This window comes from Schistocerca nitens, chromosome 2 (assembly GCF_023898315.1).
Source record: "Schistocerca nitens isolate TAMUIC-IGC-003100 chromosome 2, iqSchNite1.1, whole genome shotgun sequence".
Lineage (NCBI taxonomy): Eukaryota > Metazoa > Arthropoda > Insecta > Orthoptera > Acrididae > Schistocerca > Schistocerca nitens.
The window spans coordinates 672310158-672335407 of record NC_064615.1 but is presented as its reverse complement, the minus strand read 5'-3'; the positions used below and the strand labels follow the sequence as shown (position 1 = coordinate 672335407).

At 40.5% G+C, this 25250-nt stretch overlaps 1 protein-coding gene across 5 annotated transcripts in view; it reads left to right on the top strand.

The window, feature by feature from the left end:
• LOC126236789 (nascent polypeptide-associated complex subunit alpha, muscle-specific form) overlaps nucleotides 1-25250 on the top strand; it is a 153062-nt gene that overhangs the window by 117367 nt on the left and 10445 nt on the right. For all 5 annotated transcript variants that reach the window (XR_007544984.1, XM_049946371.1, XM_049946373.1 and 2 more), the window contains exon 10: nucleotides 12751-12894. Coding sequence is in view for 4 of the 5 variants with exons in the window: in XM_049946371.1 (XP_049802328.1) it covers nucleotides 12751-12894 (144 nt within the window). In the remaining variant the exon portion in view is untranslated. The remainder of the gene's footprint in view (nucleotides 1-12750; nucleotides 12895-25250) is intronic.

Below are 25250 nucleotides of genomic sequence, written 5' to 3'. Positions count from 1 at the left end.
CGTTAGAACAGCTTGTCCAGCAGTTGAGTGAGTGGGATAGAATTCAAAACTAATTTCACTGCATAATGGAGCATTGAAATGCTGTAAATGTGTCCTATCTTAAAGTATTATATGCTAGTTGTCGGGAGGCATGCTTGCAGCTTGTGTCTACTTGGAAGTTTCCTTTCAGTGGAATTTAATTTCCGTATCCTCTTTAACTTCCACAAGGAGCTCTGATGTAGCAAGTGAATTAGATTGCGAACGAGTGTCGCCAATCAGTTAAACTCCAAAGTATTAGGTGCCAGAATGCACCTCTTCAGCCATACAAACGCCCCAGCCACCACCCATCTGCCCTCCCTCCCCAGCCATAAAATTCACAAGTAACAATAATATTTCATGTAAAAAGACTGCAACAAGCCACTTTTTAATGCGTTTTTATTTATGCCAATATGCATTTCGGGTTTGCACCCATCTTCAGCTGGTAAATTACATGGATCTTCAGTTACTACAGTAGTACAATCTCGACAGCAGTTTGGATGCTGCAGCAGGCCTATGCAAAAGCAACGATTCCAATCATTTACTTCAATTTCGCGAGTTTAAAGTTATGCACTATCAGTTGTTCATTTTACTTCCATTCTCCTCTCCTTGTTTTTTCTTGACTTTTCCTCTTTTTTTGCAACAACATAAACACTTTTTATCATGCATTTTCACAGGCGCATTGCGTTATCCGCCATGTTGTTGACTGACAGTTTTTGTTCACATACAAACAGTTTATCTATGGACAGAGTTATATTTTACGAAAGTTTTGAGGTTCTAAGATAAGCTACTGTTTTCTAAACATTGACTTGGGTGATAGAAGTATTCTAAGTATGATGTATACTTTTTTGCAGTATTGAAGATAATAAACAAACATAACACATTTATACAAAGCAGTAATTCTTACATTTACAATATAACAAAGCTAGAATTAAGATTTTAGAATTAAGATTTTTATGTTTTATATTATTACATGCATTTGTTGGGTTTATATTAGATTATGTTATTTCTTGATTGTGCTTAGTAAGTGGTTTGATAAGTAGAGTGTGGAAGTTTTTCAGAAATATTCGGTTTGGCAGCTCTGTTTGGCCGTTAAGTATGTCAGAAGGGGATGCATGTTTATGTGAATAAATTTCGATTTCTTCTAGGAGGTTCATTCTTTTTCCTTTGTTGGCTAGGTGGAGAACACCAAACACAAGTGCCGGCCACGGTGGTCTCGCGGTTCTAGGCGCGCAGTTCGGAACCGTGGGACTGCTACGGTCGCAGGTTCGAATCCTGCCTCGGGCATGGATGTGTGTGATGTCCTTAGGTTAGTTAGGTTTAAGTAGTTCTAAGTTCTAGGGGACTGATAACCACAGCAGTTGAGTCCCATAGTGCTCAGAGCCATTTGAACCAAACACAAGTAGGTTTAAATTTTCTGGATCTCTGCATAAGTAGCTCCAACAACAAACACAAATTTCAAGTATACAGGAAACCAACATACACAGATAATACAATTAATAAATCATCCTGCCACCCGGATAAACATAAGACGGCTTCACACAGAGCAATGATAAACACAATGCACAAAATACCACTAGAACCAGCTGACCAAATAGAAGAACTAAACACCATCAAAGCAATTGCTTACAATAATGGTTACAATCCAAAATTAATAGATGAACTAAACTCTAAGATAAATCCCCCCATAAACAAATACAATAACAAAACAACATTAAAGAATACCACAACACAGCCAAAGGAAAAATATGTAAGCTTGTCATTTGTAGGAAAGCTGTCATATAAAATAGCCAACCTGTTCCGAGGAACAGATATCAAAATCAGCTACTATACAAATAACAAAATAAAGGACAAAGCTATCCATAACATTAAAAATAATACCAAACCATACAATCAATCAGGAATATACAAACTTAACTGCAACTCATGTCCAAAAACATACATAGGCCAAACAGGGAGAAACTTCAGCATACGGTTTCGAGAACACATGGATGCTCTTCGTTTAAAAAACTTAAATAAATCCACATTCGCCCAACATGTAGCAGAAGAAGAACATCAAGTAACAGACATATCCCATAACCTACAAGTTTTCCACCTAGCCAACAAAGGAAAAAGAATGAACCTCCTAGAAGAAATCGAAATTTATTCATATAAACATGCATCCCCTTCTGACATACTTAACGGCCAAACAGAGCTGCCAAACCGAATATTTCCGAGAAACGTCCACACCCTACTTATCAAACCACTTACTAAGCACAATCAAGAAATAACATAATCTAATATAAAACATAAAAATCTTAATTCTATCTTTGTTATATTGTAAATGTACGAATTACTGCTTTGTATAAATGTGTTGTGTTAGTTTATTATCTTCAATACTGCAAAAAAAAAAAAAAAAAAAAAAATGTATTCATCGTACTTAGAATACTTCTATCACCCAAGTCAATGTTTAGAAAACAGTAGCTTATCTTAGAACCTCAAAACTTTCGTAATATAACTCTGTTCATAGATAAACCGTTTGTATGTGAACAAAAACTGTCAGTCGACAACATGGCGGATAACGCAGTGCGCCTGTATAAAATGCGTGATAAAAAGTGTTTGTGTTGTTGCAAAAAAGAGGAAAAGCCAAGAAAAAACGAGGAGAGGAGAATGGAAGTAAAATGAACAACTGATAGTGCATAACTTTAAACTCTCGAAATTGAAGTAAATGATTGGAATCGTTGCTTTTGCACAGGCCTGCTGCAGCATCCAAACTGCTGTCGAGATTGTACTACTATAGTAACTGAAGATCCATGTAATTTGCCAGCTGAAGATGGGTGCAAACCCGAAATGCATATTGGCATAAATAAAAACGCATTAAAAAGTGGCTGGTTGCTGTATTTTTACATGAAATATCATTATCCACAGCCACGGAGCTCAACAGTCCAAATAAAATGGACAAATTGTTACAAGTAACAATTTTTGAAAACTTGGTTTACAACTTACAATGAGAAATCAGTTCTTATGAAATACTGTTCTGAAATTCAGGTTTGTAAAACATCATTTCTAATAATCAAATCAATAAAACCACAAGATTTAATGTAAACAACAGGTGCTACCGTCTGTCCCCATATCAATGTAGCTTTGCTCCCTAGTTCTGCTCTATACACGTGGGCAGTCTTCATGACTATGACGTCATGTTTTCAACTGCCTCCAGCTGCAGTGTTCAAACAGTTGATTCATAGCTGTTCGGTGAATGAATGCGTGTCCAGGATTAAGTAATAAAGCATTAAGCAGTGAATAATGATGAAGATATTTCTGTCCTATGGGGATCACATACAATTTAAACATCCCAAAGAGATAGGAAAAACAAAACACGATTTGACATTAGACATGGAGTTAGATCATTAGTAAATGCTTTAAATGGCAGTTGTCTTTTACTCATTGAGACGTATTACAACAGTACAGATGTAAGTTTATATTCATTATTACAAATAACCAATCCCTTGGAATGATGAAATTAAGCCCTGGTGCTGATGTTAATTAGTGTGGTTGAATTTCTGGTATCGTTTAAGAAACATGTAAAGTGTAAGCCTGGGATTGGATTGAAAATACTCATAGTGGAGCTCTGTGTACTGATTAATGTAATCTATGCATCCATACTTTCTAAGTTCGTGGTCCGTTGCAAAGAATGGAAACAACTGCATTGACAAACAACGATTTGTCCATATGGTGCACATTTTTCTTGATGGTTGGGGCAACTGAATCTGTGATTCAGTTCAAAACATTATGGAAACAAATAGGAAGGATGGCATTGTGGGGAGGCAGTATAACTGCCATTGTTACAATTTGACATGAGCTACTTATGTGGAATCTCACTTATGGAGGCATACAGCTTGCGAGATTTCAAATAATTGTACAATATGTAACACCTCCAGTGTGAGTTGCTGAACTTTTAATGCCCCACTACACGCCTGATGAAGTGTCCAGCAATAAATCATTACATATCAAATGAATGATTTAGCAGTTATTTTTGACATGTTGTGTTATTACAATTTAATTTAAATATGACAATGGAAAGTCCTGATGGAATATAAATAATTGAGGGTAAAGGTAACAGTTAATTGAGCTATGTTATCGAAAGGGCACATAAACAAGACAGAATGTTGTTAGGTTTCTAATGAATCCTTGTTCTTCCTCCAGGAGACAGGGTTCAACTGAATGATGTGCCATGGGGTATCTACTGACAAGAACTCTGTTGCAGTTGAACACCTTAAAGACCAGTTAAAACTTTTATTGTGTCATTGTGGAGCTGTCCTCGCACAGTGGATGACCTCAGGAGGGCTGCCATCAAAGACTGAGACTGGCTTGAGCAGCAGTGTGTCTACCACCTTGTAGGCAGCATGCCAAGGAGGTTCCAAGAATACTAAAATTCAATGAATGAATGTTTGTTAGAAGCAGATTTTGCTTTCAAAGATTTGCACTTTCGAACAGAATGTGTTTATTTTGGTTGTTGTTTTGTTTTTCTTTGACTGTGAAGTCATCTCTTCAGTTTCATAAGGCTTATTCTTTCATTGCCTGCCCACATTGAATCTAAGACCACACTCGGTTGAAGATATCAAGGTGGTTCAAATTTTGTGGTTTGATTTATTTTTCTTGTTTCGATTTCAGAAACATGTTAATGTTTATATGATACAGTTCTAATTAATACACTTTAATATGTATTTTACATGTATTACATATTTGTTGGTAGGTCCATGTACATGTGCAAGCTGTCCCACAGTGTATAGGTAGTAGTACATAACCCTAATAAGTGGATCTTTTATCTCCTGGTTTCTTAGCACATGCCACTGACATTTGCTGATAACTTTTATAAAGTTGGATAGTTATGAGTGTGATAATCAGCATATACATTTGGATAACTTGTGAAACATATCACTGTTGGCAAATACACAATTCTCAAATTTATATGCTAATTACCACAACCATGTAATTACACCATTGTATAAATGTTATCAACAAATGTCACTGGCATGTGCTAAGAAACCAGTATATACGTTGATAACCAAAACATTATGACCATTGCCCACTGTGATGTTTGATGTCATCTGGTGGCATTGCGGGCATGTGACACGGTAAGAAGTGTATGTAAGTGGAGCAGACACAGACAGGGGATCACCCTAGCGAAGATATGGACTGAAAATAGGAAAATCCATTGAGACAAGCAACTTCGACAAAGGGCAGATTATTCTTTCCCAAGCATGTGAATGAGTATCTCGAAAACAGTGAAGCTGTTCTAATGTTCACGTGCTACTGTCATGAGCATCTACAGACTGGTAGAAGGGTTGTGGAACTACTATTAGGCATTAAATGGTTGGATGTCCACGTCTCTTTACAGAATGTGCAATTCAGAGGCTTGTCTACCTAGTACGGTAGGGTAGACGGCAATATCTGCTGAAGGAGCGCAATGCTGGTGCATTCACAAGTGTTTGAGAGCACACTGTCCATCGTACATTGTTTCTGCATTAGACCACCCCTACATGTTCACATGTTTACCCAATGACATCATCAGTACCCAACGACATCATCAGTTACAATTGTAATGGCCGTAAGACCATCGGGATTCAACTGTCGGATCAATGGAAATGTGTCGGCTCTTTGGGTGAATCACATTTTTCCTACAGTAGGTTGATAGTCTTCTCCACAAACTTTGTCATCAAGGTGAACAGTGGCTTGAAACTTGCATCTCGCCATGGATGCAGGCTGGTGGGACCAGTTTTATGCTATGGGAGACATTCTCTTGCACTTGCATGGGACCTATGGTATTAATTGAAGACACGCTGACAGCTGCAAACCAACTGCATCCCTTCCCCGATGGCAATTTATTCTTTCAGCAGTATAATTGTCCATGTCGTATTGCCAGAACTGTGCGACATTGTTTCTGAGGAGCATTATAATGAACTCACTTTGATGTGTCAGTGGCCAAATTTGCCTGATTAAAATCCTGTGGACTCCATCTGGGTCGCTATTGGGCGCCATCACCGCATAATCAAATCAGTGGCTCATTATTCACACAAATTACACAGCCTGTGCACAGACATCTTAATGCTACATACCTCCACAAACCCACCAACCAACTGTCGAATTCCTGATCTATTTCGATCCAAAGATAGAGAAACAAGCTAGTAAGAAAGTGATCATAATGTTTTGGCTCATCAGGGTATATTAGGCTGCTGCTGATGGGTATGTGTGCCATCATCTTTGGGATGTAGAAGTCATAGTACTTCAAATATAAACTGATGAATAAAAAATTATGACTACCAGTCAAAGAACGTGTTGGTCTATGTTCGGAACGTACCATAGCTGTGCTTCTGCATGGCATGGATTCTACAAGTCCTTGGTAGGTTTCCAGAGGTGTTTGGCATCAGATGTTGTTGCATAGGTTACACAATTTCCATATATTACCTGCCAGTGGTTTGTAGGCTCAGAGCTGGCACCTGTTAACTCCCAGATGTGTTCCAGCGGGTTCATATCAAGCGAGTTAGGTGTTTACAAGATGCTTGTTCCCAGGTGCTTGGGAGAGATGATCTTTTTGTCAAAGTCGCTTAAGTCAGTGGATTTCCACAATTGAGCCCATATCATCGCTGTAATATTTCATTCATCTGTGCTCCACTGACCTATTTCCCTTACTGTGTGTCATAACCCCACAATGCCACCAGATGGCATTTAGGCTTGTGGTGGGCACTGGTCTTCATATTTTGGCCCATCAGTGCACTTATCTGGCCAATAATATTTGTAGCCTGACTAATGACATTTTAGTTATTAGTGGATATTATGAGCTTATATATTTGTATGTGTATTTATGCAGGACCTTTCATAAATAATAAAGGTTGATTGTGCTGGAAAGGATTCTTTAGAATGAATGTTGAATAAAAGTGGAGAACTGTGCATTATGATGGGTTTATTAATGTTTGATTTATTTGCCATTGAGTGTGACTCATTAACTGCCTCGTTGTTGTGCCAAGCTCATAAATACCTATACATGTTTGTATTGAGTCATATTGATATCTTCTGTTTCTGACTCCCAGTTTGTCATCCATCTCAAATTCACATTTTGATGCTGCATGCAGTTGTTACATTCTCATACCAGAGTTCTCTGCTGATACAGTCTGTGCTGCACAAGTTTGAAATCACTTTACTCTTGTCTGTTGATATTAGAATGCTAGTGAAGTTTTATTTGGAATTAAATAAATATTGACATATTTTATTTATATTTCATAAAGTTAAACAACAGTGATGGCTCTAGAATTATGTTAAAGAAGATATGTAATTATGCCGCGTAAGAAAATCTATGCTTAAAATTTTTATGTTTATGTACTCCTTATTTTCATATTGTGGAATTCCCAGAGAATTACTTTCAGGATTGCCAATAACAGATCTCATTGGTAGTCTTGAGTTCTCAAGACTGGTTTCAACATAATGGTGCCCCCTTAACCCTACAAGCGTTGGCAATTGTCTGATTTTTCTGTACAGAATTGCAGGATTTTTTGTTTGATAACTGGAATAGTCGTAAGAAAAGAATTAAAGAAATGAAACAGGAATACCAAAAAAAATAACTTCTTGATAATTTTTCTGAGTGTGGTATGTCTTCAAGCAAAGTTTCATATAGGAGATAGCAGAAATGGTTACTAAGTTACTGGCATGAGAAGGTATATTTGTAAGTATATGGGTGAGATTTCAGAATGTGTAAAATATGACTCGTGGTGTTCAAGAGCAAAGGGAAAAGATTAGATGGGACAATAGCAACTTCCAGCATGCAAATAGCCCAAAGATTTCGTCCAATGTGGTAACAGCAGGCCGCATGAAGTTATCTGGAAAGGGCGGAATGCACATATCCATTTCGCCTATGGCTGGAGGGTTAAGCCTGGCACTGAACAGTTAGAAGAGTGTTCTTGACTGGCTTAGTTTTTCTACCCTTACAATGACTCCACTGTTTGAGAGTTTCTGCCCTCCCTTGTGTGTCAACAAATCTGTTGTCTCATGCCGAGGCTGAAGATTTAATTTAATGAGGGTGGTGGTTTGGAAGAGGAGTAGGGGGTAAGATTCCTTCCACAACTAGTAGGGGGTAAGATTCCTTCCACAACCAACCAGTTTGTTTTCTGTCACTTCCGTACGTCAGTTCAGATGAATATGTGATTTCTTCAAAAATTTCACGGTATTTTTCGTGTCTCATTCGTCCCCAATCTTAACTTTTGTTCCATCTTCTGATGTAAATGCTGATAGTCTTCCATTGTCCTAAAGAACTGTGACTGATAGCCAGAAATAATTTTTTTTGTATGTTGTTCCTACCCTGACATTTCTAATATTATCATTTCTTTTTGATGTTCTTTGTTATGTACCATATTTACGTTTTTTTCCGCAAATTCTTTTGAAAAATAAAGAGTAATCTTATGTTTGCAGATTAAAATATTGTTCCTGAGATCAACATTTTTACGTTGTGTAATAGGTTAATATAGTTGTTGTCTCCAATGTGCAAATGAATCTTTGGCAATTGAGATAACACTAAGATTTAATTTGAAGAATTCGAAAGCTGGATTAGGTGGACCAGCTTGAGCAACCCCTAGGATTAACGTGGGGAGGGGACTGCAGCACAAGGGCAACAAATGTCGTTATGCTTGCAACCATGGGAATGTATACTTTGTACCTTGACTTTATATGAACATGTACCATGTTCACCTGAATCCAGTTGTAGTTCAAACTGAACTGACTTCAAGACTGAACAAACACTCAAAAGTAGTATAAGTTTCTACAGGAAAAAATTAATTCTAACAAAAATATTTTTGTACAGAACACTTGGAAGTGCAGCACAACAGAAGAAACATGAGCTTCCACAATAGCACTTACATAGCTACTGCTTTACAGCACTGTTGATTTTTAGGTTGGCAACGGTGTTAACCCAAAGGGTATAATTTCTACCAATGTAACTGTAAGGAGCCAGAGAACAATGTATTGTTGTCATTAAATTTGGTGATAGTGCTGTACGAACTGTAAATTTTAACACTCAATAATGGATGTAAATCACAGCCCTTACTCTTTAAAGGAATGTTGATCTAAAAATTCACAATTGGTTCACACAGACAGCACGATGTTGATCATAGGTTAAAAGTCATTCATGAAGTGGAGACCATAAACATTTGTGCAGTAGGAAACAAATTTGACGTTACCGAAGTGAATGTTCATGGTGGTATCAGATGAAGAATAAATTAAAAAACACCTTTTCTACATGCAAAGTGTTCAGGGAACTGAACAAAAAACACAATGAAAGCTTCCTGATTGGTTGAGAAATTATTCTAATGAAGCCTCTAGAGCTACAGAAGAATTTTCCAACTGCATACGTCATGGAATCCATAGCAAATACTGGTTAGCATCTGAGGATGAAGAAGACGGTGAAGCTTATGTTGCATTGCAGAATACTACAGCAATATTAGAGAAGGAAAATTGCTATTCACCATATAGCAGATATGCTGGGTCACAGATAGGCACAACAAAAAGATTCTCATAATTATAGCTTTTGGCTATTGAGGTCTTTGTCAATAACACACACACACACACACACACACACACACACACACACACACACACACACACACACGACTGCAGTCTCAGGCGAGTGAGTGTGGTTCCAGTCACTTGAGATTGCAGTCGTGAATGCGAGTTGTGTGTGTGTGTGTGTGTGTGTGTGTGTGTGTGTGTGTGTGTGTTTTATTGACAGAAACATTAATGGCCGAAAGCTATAATAGTGACAATCTTTTTGTTGTCTCTCTCTGCGACTCAGCCTCTCAGCTATATGGTGAGTAGCAACTTTCCTTCTCTAGTATTGTTACAGTCCTCCTTTGTTTTTCCATCGCAGAATACTACTGCCTCAATGTCTTTCCACGGTATTTGATGATAAGTACTTGCATATTAGCATTGTATAATCAGTCTAAGAAAAAAACACGACTATCTGCTAGGCTATATTGGCAATACCGATTAGACAGCTGTTTACTTCGATTACCATCAGTTGTTATTGTCGACATGAAGACTAGGATAACACTGGGGGTGCTAGCAGGTGGAAGGAAGTTCATTCCCTCTGCACCCATTTGTGACTCTTCATACGAAAATCATACCAAAAGAAAAACTGCCTGTAGAGCTTATTTAAAGATGCCAACAAAGGAAATGGATGATAAATGACCCAATGCTAGATTGGTTGAAGGTTGTTTGGAACAGAATACCAGGCTCTTTGCTTAACAAAAGGAAAATGTTGGTGCTATTTTCGTTCAAGGGACACTACAACAGTAAAGTTGCATTTGTGGTATCAAATAACATATACCTTGTAATTCCTGGTGGCATCCATGGTCTCGCAACTTCAGGTAGTGGATATTGTTGTGAATAGACCTTTTAAAGCTCACATGGCAACTTAACAGTAAGTGGATTCGTTGAGGAGACTATACCCCACTTCCGGGGGCGAGCGGAGGTGGGAGGTTGAAGAAACTCTCAATATCTATGGAGTGCCAGTCGAATCTTACTGCCTGCAGCAAAATCGCTACTGAATCTATAATAAAAGGATTCCAAAAGTGTCGCATATACAGTGCTATGCATGGCTCAGAGGAGAACTTAACACGGGAGGATATCCAGGAAGGAGGAAATTGCAGCAGGCTTATGAATCAAGGTGGTGGTGTAAATAGTAGTACCACAGTCTACATTCTTAGATAGTTAGTGAAAAAGGAAGTGAAGATAAAAATTAATGTAAACCAGTTTTTATTTCATTTGTCCATGTATTACAAAATTGTAGACAGTCAGTAAATGTAGACAGTCAATAAATAATGGAAACTCCTGAATGGAGCAATATGTGAAGTGAGAGAGAGGCAACTACTCACCTGTAGTGGACTGATCTATGGAGCATAGAAACACATACGGGAAACAGTAGTAACACCCGAGTCTAGACTAGCTCTAATGTTAACTTTTTAGGCAGATACTTTGTCAGTAAAACAGTTTGTTTAGTCAGAATGTGTTAAAGATAAAAATTTCTCTTGGAGCGTCTTTAAAAAAGGGATCGTCGTATATTAAGGGTCATCTTATAGTCAAGTTAATATGGTATGTATAACGCACATTGTAGAGATGGGTTGTTCGCGAACTAACGGGTCCAAAGGAACGGTTCACCAAGATTAACAGAACGAGTGAGGAACGAATTCTAAGGAACGGTCTTTCATAATTCATTTCGATCGCAGCTTTCTACTTGCAGTTCCCAGGAACGGGAAATGGTTGGTCTCGTTCCTGAACGGCACGTCGGCCGATCTCCTTCCAGCCTTGGTCCCGTTTCCGTCAGTCTCGGTCTGGCTCGGCTGGACTCGTCCCTCTTCGCGTGGCCACTCGTCACAGTTCCACTGCCAACTGCTCCTAGTTAGTTCAGTATCGAGTTGTTGTTCGTTTTGTTAGCTTCGCACACCCATTCTAGATCTGTTTCAAACCTTTTTTGAACTCTGAACTTCTGGTTCTTTTCGTATCCTATTCAGCGTCCACGACCCGTAATTAAAATGTATTTTATAATTACGTAAACTACATAAAAATTACGTGGTATGTAATACATTCATCTTTTCAGGTAACAAAATGGCATATAAGCTTACTTCACTGCTTCGATAAATAGCTGAAGAAATATTTGTAAAAAGGCAAGATTTATTGTTATTACACATGCAAAAGACATTGGCACGGCACACACGAGTGGCCATTTTCCGTCTTTTTTTGATCCATGGTGAAAGAGCATGTTCATTGTTACGGAAGGCAGATCGACTTACAAGCGAATGAAATGAGCACTTCGTAATCAAGTGTATGGTGTCACATTTTGTAAAGAGAATATGATAACTCCTACAATATTATTTCAGTGGTACAGGATGGCGCATGAAAAATCGGCCCCGAGTACTAGACTGCTCGTTGTCGCTTACCAGCTGTCATCTCTTGTTTCGAATTTGTTTGCATTAGTTTGTTATTTCTTCACTGCCTAATTATTACATGTTTACCTCTTCTGCTCATAGCAGTCAACAAATCGTGCGTAATTGGCGAGCAGTCTGTACTAGGGGTCGGTTTTTCGTGTGCCACCTTATATTATTTCAGTGCGATCAGCCACATAACACTACAGTTGGCTAAGTGAGATGTTTTGCAGAATCATGAAAATTACAAGTGTGTGAGAATTCTGTTATGAATAAAAATTCTGTACTCCAGATGGGAGGCAAGTGCCCCCTCCTAGCGCCTTCCATCTTTCAGTCACCTATGCTACTAATTTTCAATTTTTCATAAGAACCATATACCAAGCACGATGATCGGTGAACAAGTAAAAATGAATGGTTCACAAAAAAAGAATGATCTCCAGTGAACTAGTTCCCAAGGGTGAATGGCTTTGCCCATCTTTAGCCCCTTGTGGTACATAACCTGCAGAGACTTGTCACCAGTTGTCTACATCTCATAGTCTTCTAGCTACTTTCATTCTTTGCAGCTTTCTTTTCCCCACTCCATTGCAGGACCTCCAGATATGTTTACATTGTATATGCTTAACAGCTCTTTGTCATGAATACTTTTTCCCTGGTGTTGAATTCTTGGAGCTACTTTCATAATAAGTGTTTCTGAAGAGAGATATTGCATAGCTTGGTGAAGTTGTCATATTCATTCAGTTTCTGTTGCAATCCACTTTTGTCACTGCATATTGCGTCTTTGACATTTTTACAGACATGTACCAAGTGTGGTGAGGGAGGTGCAAGCTTGGGTTGTGTACGTAGAGGCTGTGACCTGAGGGCTCATTATGGCTGTGCTCAGGACATGAGTTGGTTATTGGAAGAGGAAAATTACGTTGCCAAGTGCACACAGCACAAGGTGAGTCATAAAATCTTCATTATCTTTTTTAAATGTGGGACAGTACTTCATAAAAGTGTTAATTTTTTTTTATGTGAGGGGAAACATCTTTTAGTGATAAGTTGGTGCCAAAAACTATAGTACTAGTGCATTTGGTGAATGGTTGTAGGTCTTATATCTTTGGGAAGTGGTGATATTGAACTTCAACTATATCCCTGTACTGTCATTTTTAGTTATCTTAGAGTCAAAATTTTGTTTTGGAATGCATGAGGAATTCTATAATTAATACAAATTAAAGGCATACTCAGATGAAGCCTGTTTGTGGGTTTGTTTCTCATCACATGTATTAAACAGTGCTTACCACTGCACACAATAAAATATGTATTTCAGCTGTGAAATTACACTGTTTGATATCACTGTTTCACAGTTACCAGACAGTTTATTTTGACTGACTTCTCATTTATATTTAATACAGGATTGAGTGTCAAAGGTAAAAACTAATGCAGTTCAATTCTGGATTTTCTTTATGAATTACTGAAACAGTAAGAGGTCTGGCAGCCCTGCACTATTATTATTATTATTTTTTTTTTTTTTTTCTGTTTCAGAAATTAGTAAGCAACTGGTGCTCTTGTGTCGTGTTCTGGTTCTTTTACTGACCTGTTTAAATACATTTAATATTCCCGTGCTGTCTAGAGTCTTATTGCTGCAATAATGCAGTCCATGCTCATTGCGTAGGACTGAATTTGAGTGAATTGAAGGTATTCAGGGAGGGGGCAACGTTTTTCAGATCAATTTTTAAGTGTCGAGGAATGAGAGTTATCAACTTATTTTCCATTTTTTGGAAACTAAATTGTGACAGTGTGATCTCTCTCCGAACATTATATTGTACCATGTGCTGTAGGGTTACAGACAAAGCATAAAAAGATGCAGGCAGAAGCAGAAAGTAAATTAGACTGTTTGATGGTAAAGATAGCTGCTTTTACACGCCATACAAGTGGTAACGAGAAGAAGGTGACATTTAAGCATAACTCAGGAACACTTAGTACAATTTCAACTAAAGCTGTTACATACATGTCTTACTATTTGTATAAAAATATGCTGTGGGAGTAGGTTTCTCCAATAGCACTAGGCATGGTTGTGTAGATACAGAGGGGTGATATAAACATGTTCAAAACCAATTTGTTGGTATTTATTTCCTATGTTTAGTTGATTTGGAATACTTTTAAAAGTATTATGTGCAATTTGTCTCTTACTGGTGCTGTTCAGTGTGTCAACAATGTGGCGAGAATGAACACTGTAGCAAGCCGCTAATTCTGTCGCTGTGATTTGGAATCTAAGATCAAGCCACATGGGTGATTACCACAGATAAATATACCCAAGTTTTGTTTTCTGTCCGATGTACACAGATTTTGCATCTCTTTAAGTGTATTTTTTTGAGCATTTCCGTACTTTGACTGACAAATTGTGTGAAATCCGCTTGGAACACATGTATAAGATGTTCATGCAAAACTGAATGTACTGCACTCACCTGTGGATGTGTCTACTTTACACTAAGCCACATGTTACTCTTCAACCATGCTGTACACAGCATCAATGTTTTCTAAGTTCAACCAGTTTTGGTCAAATACCATGAAATCACAGAAGGAAACACAACCATGACAAAATACTACAAACCAATTGCAAACTGTCTTTTCTGATGACTGATTACCGAAAGGTGTTAAAAGCAATCTGAGGCAGAAATAATAAAAAAGGATCCAATTAATATCTTCATTGAAATTTCTCTTTCTGCACAACACTGTTTCTTTAGGTTTTCACTGTAACAAACTACTTGGGTAATTTCTATGCTGACACTGTTTTAATGACAAACTTCAAAACAGTAGTACTCTCACATCGCAACAGCACCTTCTAGAGACCATTTGTCAAAACTTAAAAGGTGTTCCTTGTATTCAGTATGCAACTGGAGAGAGTTTATATCAACCAATGACCCGTTTCCACACCAGCCCCAAAGACGGTACACCCAGAAATCACCTCTAGATGCTCAATAATAGAAAACAAATTACATTCTAGGGTAAAATATTGCAGAGCCTAAGCAAGGTACATACTCATTGCAGAATTCCACCCAAAACAATGTAGAAGAAACAATTACTGAAACACTGAACAATATAAGGTAAAGAACCATGTAGAAAAAACATTGCATCCCTTTTGAATCCTTGTGTGTGTGTGTGTGTGTGTGTGTGTGTGTGTGTGTGTGTTGTTGCACAAGTGATTTAACCATGCTTAAGAGTACTGGCATGTCTGTTCCACAATGCTGTAGACATGTTTTCTCGTGCCACCTAGTGTTCCTCTGAGTGCTATGTACTTGTTAAAGAAAGGAGATCCATTACTGTTTGATTTCACTATTGGCAAAAACAGCTAACTTCTCGTAACAAATGAGTTAATATGTTAAATATTTAACATTAAATGTGTAAGTAAATATTTGACACTAAACGTGTAAGCAAGGAAAATAAAACATTCACACTCCATGGCCGTGTCAAACCTCTTCTGTCTTTTCGTGGCAACGGGAGTGTGCGTAGTGTGTGAATTGCTAAAAAAAAGGATCTAGTGTAAATGCTATTTTCTGTTATGTGGTTCTGTGTGCCACACATCAGTCTGCTATAGGTGAGTGGGTGCCTTTCTCTTATTTTACATGACAAAAGTTGAGAAATGGTTTGAAATTACATTCAAAGCTTGTGTGAAGTCACTAAGTGCTGTCAATAACAAACACTAAATGAATATAGTCTGGGTATTTTCGCATGGTGCATTATGCTTCTTTCATCTCCCCACTGCTTTGAGAAGTAGGTGGGTCTTGCCCTAACCCTACAGTGCTTCTTTCCAGAAAGCAAGTGATATGTGTACAAAGTTTTTTTTGAAATGGATTCAGTAGTTAGGAGGAGATGATGTGCATGCATACATACACCCAATTTATGACACAGGGTGTAACAAAAAGACATGAAAAAGACATGTCCAAACTTTCAGGCAACATCCTTCACACATATAAGAGTAAAATGTGGTACATGGACATGCGTCCAGAAACTTTTTCATACATGAAATGTTGGTTAGAATATAAAGTAAGCTGTAATTCTTAGGTTCACAGTCAGTGTTTATTATTGCAGTTGAACATAGGAAATGTAGACATGTGACTAACTTCTTTGCTCTACTAGCATCAAGCACGTTGCATCAGTTGTTTCAGATTTCATCATGTACTTGGCTTCCAGTATGATGCAGTGGAAGCTACACCCTGCTTATAGAGATGTAAAGATGAATCTGGCCTTAGTGGGAAAGAGCTGTTGATCAACTGTTATGTTTTGTCCTTGTCTATAAAACAAGGAACAATTTTCAGTGTAACTGTTCCAAATTTATGACATTAAAGTTGACTTGACTATTCTGTGATTGTTAAGCAGTGTTAAAGATATCACAGTGCAGAAATTTCACAATGTCTATAAATCTGTCTTTTGTTATTTTATTGCAAAATAACTGAAGTCACAAGTTTTTTGGCCACAAAGTACACTCCTGGAAATTGAAATAAGAACACCGTGAATGCATTGTCCCAGGAAGGGGAAACTTTATTGACACATTCCTGGGGTCACATACATCACATGATCACACTGACAGAACCACAGGCACATAGACACAGGCAACAGAGCATGCACAATGTCGGCACTAGTACAGTGTATATCCACCTTTTGCAGCAATGCAGGCTGCTATTCTCCCATGGAGACGATCGTAGAGATGCTGGATGTAGTCCTGTGGAACGGCTTGCCATGCCATTTCCACCTGGCGCCTCAGTTGGACCAGCGTTCGTGCTGGACGTGCAGACCGCGTGAGACGACGCTTCATCCAGTCCCAAACATGCTCAATGGGGGACAGATCCGGAGATCTTGCTGGCCAGGGTAGTTGACTTACACCTTTTAGAGCACGTTGGGTGGCACAGGATACATGCGGACGTGCATTGTCCTGTTGGAACAGCAAGTTCCCTTGCCGGTCTAGGAATGGTAGAACGATGGGTTCGATGACGGTTTGGATGTACCGTACACTATTCAGTGTCCCCTCGACGATCACCAGTGGTGTACGGCCAGTGTAGGAGATCGCTCCCCACACCATGATGCCGGGTGTTGGCCCTGTGTGCCTCGGTCGTATGCAGTCCTGATTGTGGCGCTCACCTGCACGGCGCCAAACACGCATATGACCATCATTGGCACCAAGGCAGAAGCGACTCTCATCGCTGAAGACGACACGTCTCCATTCGTCCCTCCATTCACGCCTGTCGCGACACCACTGGAGGCGGGCTGCACGATGTTGGGGCGTGAGCGGAAGACGGCCTAACGGTGTGCGGGACCGTAGCCCAGCTTCATGGAGACGGTTGCGAATGGTCCTCGCCGATACCCCAGGAGCAACAGTGTCCCTAATTTGCTGGGAAGTGGCGGTGCGGTCCCCTACGGCACTGCGTAGGATCCTACGGTCTTGGCGTGCATCCGTGCGTCGCTGTGGTCCGGTCCCAGGTCGACGGGCACGTGCACCTTCCGCCGACCACTGGCGACAACATCGATGTACTGTGGAGACCTCACGCCCCACGTGTTGAGCAATTCGGCGGTACGTCCACCCGGCCTCCCGCATGCCCACTATACGCCCTCGCTCAAAGTCCGTCAACTGTACATACGGTTCACGTCCACGCTGTCGCGGCATGCTACCAGTGTTAAAGACTGCGATGGAGCTCCGTATGCCACGGCAAACTGGCTGACACTGACGGCGGCGGTGCACAAATGCTGCGCAGCTAGCGCCATTCGACGGCCAACACCGCGGTTCCTGGTGTGTCCGCTGTGCCGTGTGTGTGATCATTGCTTGTACAGCCCTCTCGCAGTGTCCGGAGCAAGTATGGTGGGTCTGACACACCGGTGTCAATGTGTTCTTTTTTCCATTTCCAGGAGTGTATTTATTTCATTTCCCTTGACACAAAAACGGCAATGGGTGTACAAAACTACAATGAATGCATCTAGCTCACAAAGGGAAAGATGCCAGCTATTATTTTCAAGTTCTTTGTAGGCTTCGGTTCCAGTGCACAGTATTACAGATGTAACTCGTATTCTACTTACAAAAATTCATATGTTCTTTGGGCACGAGTACCTTGGTATAATTATGATTTTGTTCAGTTTGTTACCCCAATCACCATTCTTTCTCCAAACAACAAGAAGATGCATACAGTTTTATCACATTGTGTTCAGTCTGTTCTACCAGTGTGGAGTACAGTACATAAATGTGCAACTGTTCTCATAGAGATGACGTTCAAAATGTCAACCTCCATGATCAATACAACATGTACAATGACAAACCATCAACTGTGTTCACACTGATATGCTATGTTGTATCTGCTGTCACTGCAGGAACAGCTTGGCATAGTGTTGCCACAGCTTCTCCGTTGTATTCAGTGGACCCATTCAAGGTGTCCATATCTGCCAATTTTTTGTCAGTTAATCTATCCATTCTACTGTGTACCAGTGTCAACATAAAACTGACATTGCTGGGAAAACAAACTCAAGACAGAACTGAACAGCACTAAATGCAAGGTTGAGGACAAAACGTAAGAGGTCGTTACTTGTTGTCAACAGCAGGTATTGTGAGTGAATGGCTATCAAGACACTCACACAGTGAAATGACGGATGTCGTGTTGGGCAGAGTGCTCTGCGACAGGGTGGTCCAATTGTTTCTTGGACACAGTTTGTAGGCGGCTATTCATGCGGACAGACAGCTTGTTGGTTGTCATGCCCACATAGAATGCAGCACAGTGGTTGCAGCTTAGCTTGTAGATCACTTGACTGATTTCACAGGTTGCCCTCTCTTCGATGAGATAGGTGATGTTTGTCACCGGACTGGTGTAGGTGGTGGTGGTGGTGGTGGTGGTGGTGGTGGAAGGATGTATTGGACAGGTCTTGGATCTAGGTCTATTACTGGGATATGGGTCATTAGGAAGGGGGCTGGGAACAGGGGTTGTGTAGGGATGGACAAGTATATTGTGTAGGTTAGGCGAATGGTGGAATTCCACTGTAAGAGGGGTGGGTGTAAATAGCCTAGATTTATGTCTGAAAAATTCGAAAAAATGCACCCAAATATGTGGGAGAAACCACTAGAAGGATGAAACGGATGCAAAATGGGGGAAACAAGATAAAATTTGAGGGAATTGATGATAGCGAAAAGCGCCAATTTTTGCGAGTTTTCACCTTGCACTATCGTCAACTCCCTCAGATTTCATCTTGTTTCCCCCTTTTGCATCTGTTTCATCCTTCTTGTGACTGCTCCCATGTATTTGGGTGTATTTTTCAAACTTTTTTGGACCTAAATTACATTATTTACATAATTTTTCGCATTTCCATCTGCGTCAATACACAAAAGTTTCCTTATCCATAGCCAGAACCCAGTCCCACATACTGTTTGTGCATTGTTGCTTGGCTCATGGAATCCACCCAAATGGCCTTACCATCAAATTACCCGTCTCCGGCTGCCACCCTTCATTCCACAATGGCCTCCATCTGTTCAGATTCTGTCAGACACTAGCCCTCATTAACATAATCCTGCAAAATCATATCAACAGAACCTAAACCACCTTGCAGTACCTTCTAACCATCTGCAAAATTTTCCTGCTTGCAGTACTAAATTCCTGGTACCCATAACACACATTGAAACAACTAGAGCACCATGCACACCACCACCTCAAAAAAACTCTCCACCCTGCTCAATTCCCAATTCCCACCTAGGAGTGCCACTCCCCACAATCTCTTCAACAAACTCCAAACCTCCCCCATGTCCCCTCATAGCTGACAAACCCTGTCTTGCAGGCCTACTACATTTACCCCACCTTCCAAAACTCCCACCAACACACAGAATCTAGAACCTAAACAGATCTGAAACACAGTCATGAACCTTTCCTCCAGAAGCCCCACAGTGATATCAGTCCTTTCCAAAGGCCTCTCCTTTTGCCCCACTCCCAAATTCAATCATTCAGGATTTGTTAAAATCCTCCTTTCATTCTCCCGGTCCCTACAGTATAAACACTTTCTTGCCACCGACCCTACCAATCGGACTCAAGCAATGACCAATGTTGAACCCTGCCTGACTCAATTCATTCCTCCATCCAACCATAATCCACCCCACTGCCCCCAAATCAACCCCTGTTAACTTTCCAGAATTTCTAAACCTTGAACCTTGTCTCACCATCACTCCCCAAATCCCTCAAAGTGCAAACTAACATTGCATCCGCAGAAAGAAACGCAGTCCACCATCTAAATACTGATCCCGGCCTTATAATCGTACCTGTGGACCAAGACTCCACCACTGTTGTTTCAAACTGCAAGGATTTCCTGGCAGAAGGACTCAGTCAGCTGTCAGATACATCCATCTACAAACCTTGCCACAGTGACCCCAAGCCAGAAATCCAGCATCTCCAATCACTCCTAAAATCCTTAGGCCCATCCCAGAACCTGTCCATGGAGTCTATCTCTTTCTGCTCATCCCTATCACTCCTCGCACTCTTCCGGGTTTGATTCCTGGCGGGGTCAGGGATTTTCTCTGCCTCGTGATGACTGGGTGTTATGTGATGTCCTTCGGTTAGTTAGGTTTAAGTAGTTCTAGGGGACTGATGACCATAGATGTTAAGTCCCATAGTGCTCAGAGCCATTTTTGAACTCCTCGCACTCTCACTTTCTACATGCTTCCTAAAGTCCAAAAAAACCCAACCACCCTGGACGCCCCATTGTGGCCAGTTACTCTAGCCCCACTGAGAGAATCTCTGCTCTCGTAGACCAACACTTCAGCCTATTACCCGGAACCTATCCTCGTATATAAAAGGTACCAACCATTTCCTCCACTGACTCTCCACAGTTCCTGTCCCTTGACCACACGGTGCCCTCCACGTCACTATTGATGCCACCTCCCATTACACTAACATCCATAATGTTCATGGACTTACCACTATTGAACAATACCTTTCCCAATGCCTGACAGATTTCAAACCAACTACCTCCTTCCTAGTCACCATGACCAACTATATACTCACCCACAATTACTTCTCCTTGGAAGGCATTACCAACAAGCAAATTAGGAGGTATGAGTATGGGCACCCGCATTGCACCATCCTATGCCAACATATTCATGGACAGACCAGAGGAATCCTTCCTAAACACCCAGAACGATAAAGCCCTCTCTTGCTTCAGACTCATTGATGACGCGATCTGGATCGAAGGTGAGGACACCCTATCCACATTCCTCCAGAACCTCAACAGCTTCTCCTCCATTTGCTTCACCTGGTCCTACTCAACCCAACAAGCCACCTTCCTAGATGTTGACCTCCACCAAGATGGCTACATCAGTACCTCTGTCCATATCAAGCCTACTAATCGCCAGCAATATGTCCACTTCGACAGCTGCCACCCAGTCCATACCAAGAAGTACCTTCCATAATGCCTAGCCACCTGTGGTTATCGCATCTGCAGTGATGAGCGGTCCCTCTTGAAATATACCTAGGGTCTCACTGAAGCCTTAACAGACTGTAATTATCCTCCCAACCTTGTACAAAAACAAATCTCTTTTGTCTTCATCTTTCCTGTCTCCCACCACCTCCCAAAGGCCCACAGTCTGACCACAGAGGAGCATTCCCCTCGTAACTCAATACCACCCAAGACTGGAACATTTGAATTACATTCTCCACCCAGGTTTCGACTACTTCTTTTTGTGCCCTGAAATGAGAAATGTCCTGCCTCCTCCTCCTCCCCCCCCCCTCCCCTCCAACAGTGGAATTTTGACACCCATCGAAACCTACACAATATCATCATCCATCCCTACACAACTCCTGCTCCCAACCTCTTTGCCTCATGGCTCGTATCCCTGTAATAGACCTAGATGCAAGGCATGTCCAATACATGCTCCCACCACAACCTACAGTCCAGTGACAAACATCATCTATCTCATCAAAGGGCAGGGCTACCTGTGAAACCAATCATGTGATTTACAAGCTAAGCTGCAACCACTGTGCTGTATTCTATGTGGGCATGACAACCAACAAGCTGTCTGTCTGCATGAATGGCCACCAAAAAACTGTGGCAAAGAAACAAGTTACAGAGCACGCTGCCCAACATGACATCCTTCATTTCAATGACTGCTTCACAGCCTGTGCTATATGGATTCTTCCCACCAACACCAGTTTTTCTGAATTGCGCAGGTGTGAACTTTCCCTGCAAAATATCCTACGTTCCCAAAACCCTCCTGGCCTCAAACTTCATTAGTCATGTCCTCACCCATTCAACTCCTTCCGTATTCCCATTCCAGCATTACACAGCCCTCATTCTACCACTGCACCCAGTCTTTTTTACTTCTCTCCTTTTCCACTAGCCCTTCCCCACCTCTCCCCTGCCCTTCGTCCAACCTCCCGACTGCACATAGCTGCCCAACCCTCTCTGCACCTTGTCCCTGCACGCTCCCCGGCCTACCCTCTATCCCTACCCCTTCCTGCCCCAACATCCTCCTTACCCCCACCCAGTCACCAGTCCCATAATGCACCAGTGCTGTTGCTCGCTGTGTGGCTTCAGTTTGCCAGACTGCAGTCGTGTATGAGAGTTGTGTTGTGTGTGTGTGTGTGTGTGTGTGTGTGTGTGTGTGTGTGTGTGTGTGTGTGTGTTTTTACAAAGGCGTTGCTGGCCGAAAGTTTATTTGTAACAGTGTTTTGTTTTGCCTATCTGTTACTCAGCATCTCCGCTATGTGGTAAGAAATCAAATAAAATAGTTATTCTGTAAAAATTCACTGTAGATCACGAATCCTTTGAAATATTCCTGACCAGTGTCTGAAATTTTTGTTTTTTTTAATTTCTGGTTCACACTGTATATGTTATAGAATTTTTCAGCTATAAACACCAACGAAGATGTCACAGTGCTTCGGGAGTGGCATTCATCCTTCCTCTTGGTGTAGAACATTTTGGTCTTTCAGTCTTAATGGTGTCTTCAAGGTGTGACCTAAAGTCACCCATTTTTTCTCTCTTTTCTGGATTCCTAATGCCTCTTACTCCCTGTCTTCCTCTCGTATAGCAGATATCACTGGCCTTCCTGAATGATATATGGGTTTTAATGGATGAGGTCATATTGCTGCTGTATCAGTCATGCCGTAACTTCTGTGGGTGCATCACAAAGTTGCAGTTGATTCAGCACCTTCTAGGGTTCAGTTTCTGTTGTCTCTTGGTTTGACTGTCTTTGGACTCTTGCTCTGTAACTCTCTGTTCTGTTATTCAATTTCTCCGTTGCCTGACACTACAGCAAACTGTTTCCAATATCTGTATTATGACTTGCACACAGCCAAGCATTCAGAATTAGTGGTGTGCAATAATCAACTCAGAATCTTTAGCACACATTGCAGTATCATTCAGTCACTAGAAATACAATTGAGCATTTGTAGTTCACGTGGGCAGTGTAGATGTGTAAAGAAAAGTTGAGCAGTCAAAATTATCACAGTGGCAGTTTAAGATGTTAAGTAATGAGAAATTAATGTACACTGCTAGGAAAAAATTAGTACCTCCTTGTAGGGGTTTCCAATTCACTCAAGATTTATTGTTGCAATTGTGCATATGGAGTACATGAAATGATTACAGTTACAGATTAATAGCCAAAGCAGTTCTGAGGTACCAGGTATCAACCCATTCTGAAACACCCATTTTAGTATGTGATGTAGCTTCAATGAGCTGCATCCGCAACTTGTGGTCTAGTGGCTAGCGTCGCTACGTCTGGATCACAGGGTTTCGGGTTAGATTCCCAGACAGGTTGGGGATTTTCTCTACCTGAGGACTGAATGATTGTGTTGTCATCATATTCATCAGGGTGTATACGACCCGAGAGAAAACCAGGAACAACCCAGGGATTTTTTAGAATTCCGGGAATTTTTCATTGTTTTAGTTTTCGGTTAAATAATTATGATTTTGAATGATAAGAACCAATACTCTGAAAATAAAACTTAAGTTGCAAAGGAAATGTGCCATATACAACAACAAAACAGAGTGCTCATACAAGCATCTGCCAACAGCAAAGTGTGTAAACGGCTTTAGGAAGACTACGCAGTGCTTCCTAACTACAAATAGCTTCCGATGAGCATGAAGTGACAACTGTGATTCATTTGAGCAGTTTCAGTCGGGCTCTTGTGCATGCGCAGTTGAGTCGCATATGAGTAGTACATTCTCCCACTTCTGGCTACAGATACGTGGCTGGGCGCCACTATCTAGTACTGCCCCGGTTCGGAAATATCGTAGTTCCGGGGCTGATGCACAGAGCAATCTGAGTTGTTGTGGGGAGGTGACTTCTCCACATGACCCGTGTTTACGTTTAGTGATTTTGCTGTTTCCTCTTTATTTATTGTTCTCTCATTAAATGAAAAAAAAAAAAAAATAACAGATTTCTGTGGCTGGGAGCTAACAAATGAATTAAAATACGTTTTCATAATTATGGAAGGCTAAAATATCTCATTAGTTCCACATTTTATTTCCACCTTTTTGACAGTAAAGCATTAATTGCCTTGCAGAACAACGAAGTTATTTTTGTTGGTTTGCTGAAGAGATTTGCCTTTTGTTAATCTTCTCCGCTGAGGCAGTCAATTTATTTGAAATGAAGTGTTTAATTTCAGACTGTTAGCTAGTTTCAACTGTTCGCTGCATTTCAAATGCACATTTTCTATCTTATAGCTTGTATGGCATTATGCCATAATAAAGAACCAAATATGAGAATACAGTACTGGTACTCCAAGAAAATTTACATCCGAATTTGGACATACGAATGTGGACTTAAAGCTGAATTATGCATATCAGTATGGTTCACGAAATTCCAATGCTCTTGAAGTGTCCTCTAATGTCTTGTTTCTTATATGACATAATTCAAGATCTTTTAATGTCTTACTCAAATGAACATACGGGCTTCCTGCATCATCGTAGTTGCGCAAGCATGGTGACACCTGTTACCTGGCGTTCTCTGGCAATTGCTGAAACGAACCTATTTCTAACAGGTTGCAGGAAAATATTGCGAATGGTGTTTTGAAAAGTGTTACTTTCAAAGTAAATTTCCTTTTACGCAATATGAACTATGTGCAAGAATGTACGATGAATTTCTTAGATCACAAAGTGTTTGTTTCTCATTTAAACATCAACTCTTTGAGGACGACCATCTAGAAGAATTTCGAGCCCAGAAGATCAGACATTTACGTTGTTATTAAAAATTTTACTGGCACATTTGTGTTATGTATCTTAAAGTGTAACGTGTGCAAAAAAGATCAACATTGTATTTATAAGCTTAGCTTCTCTTGCAGCTTGTTAATCTTAGAGACC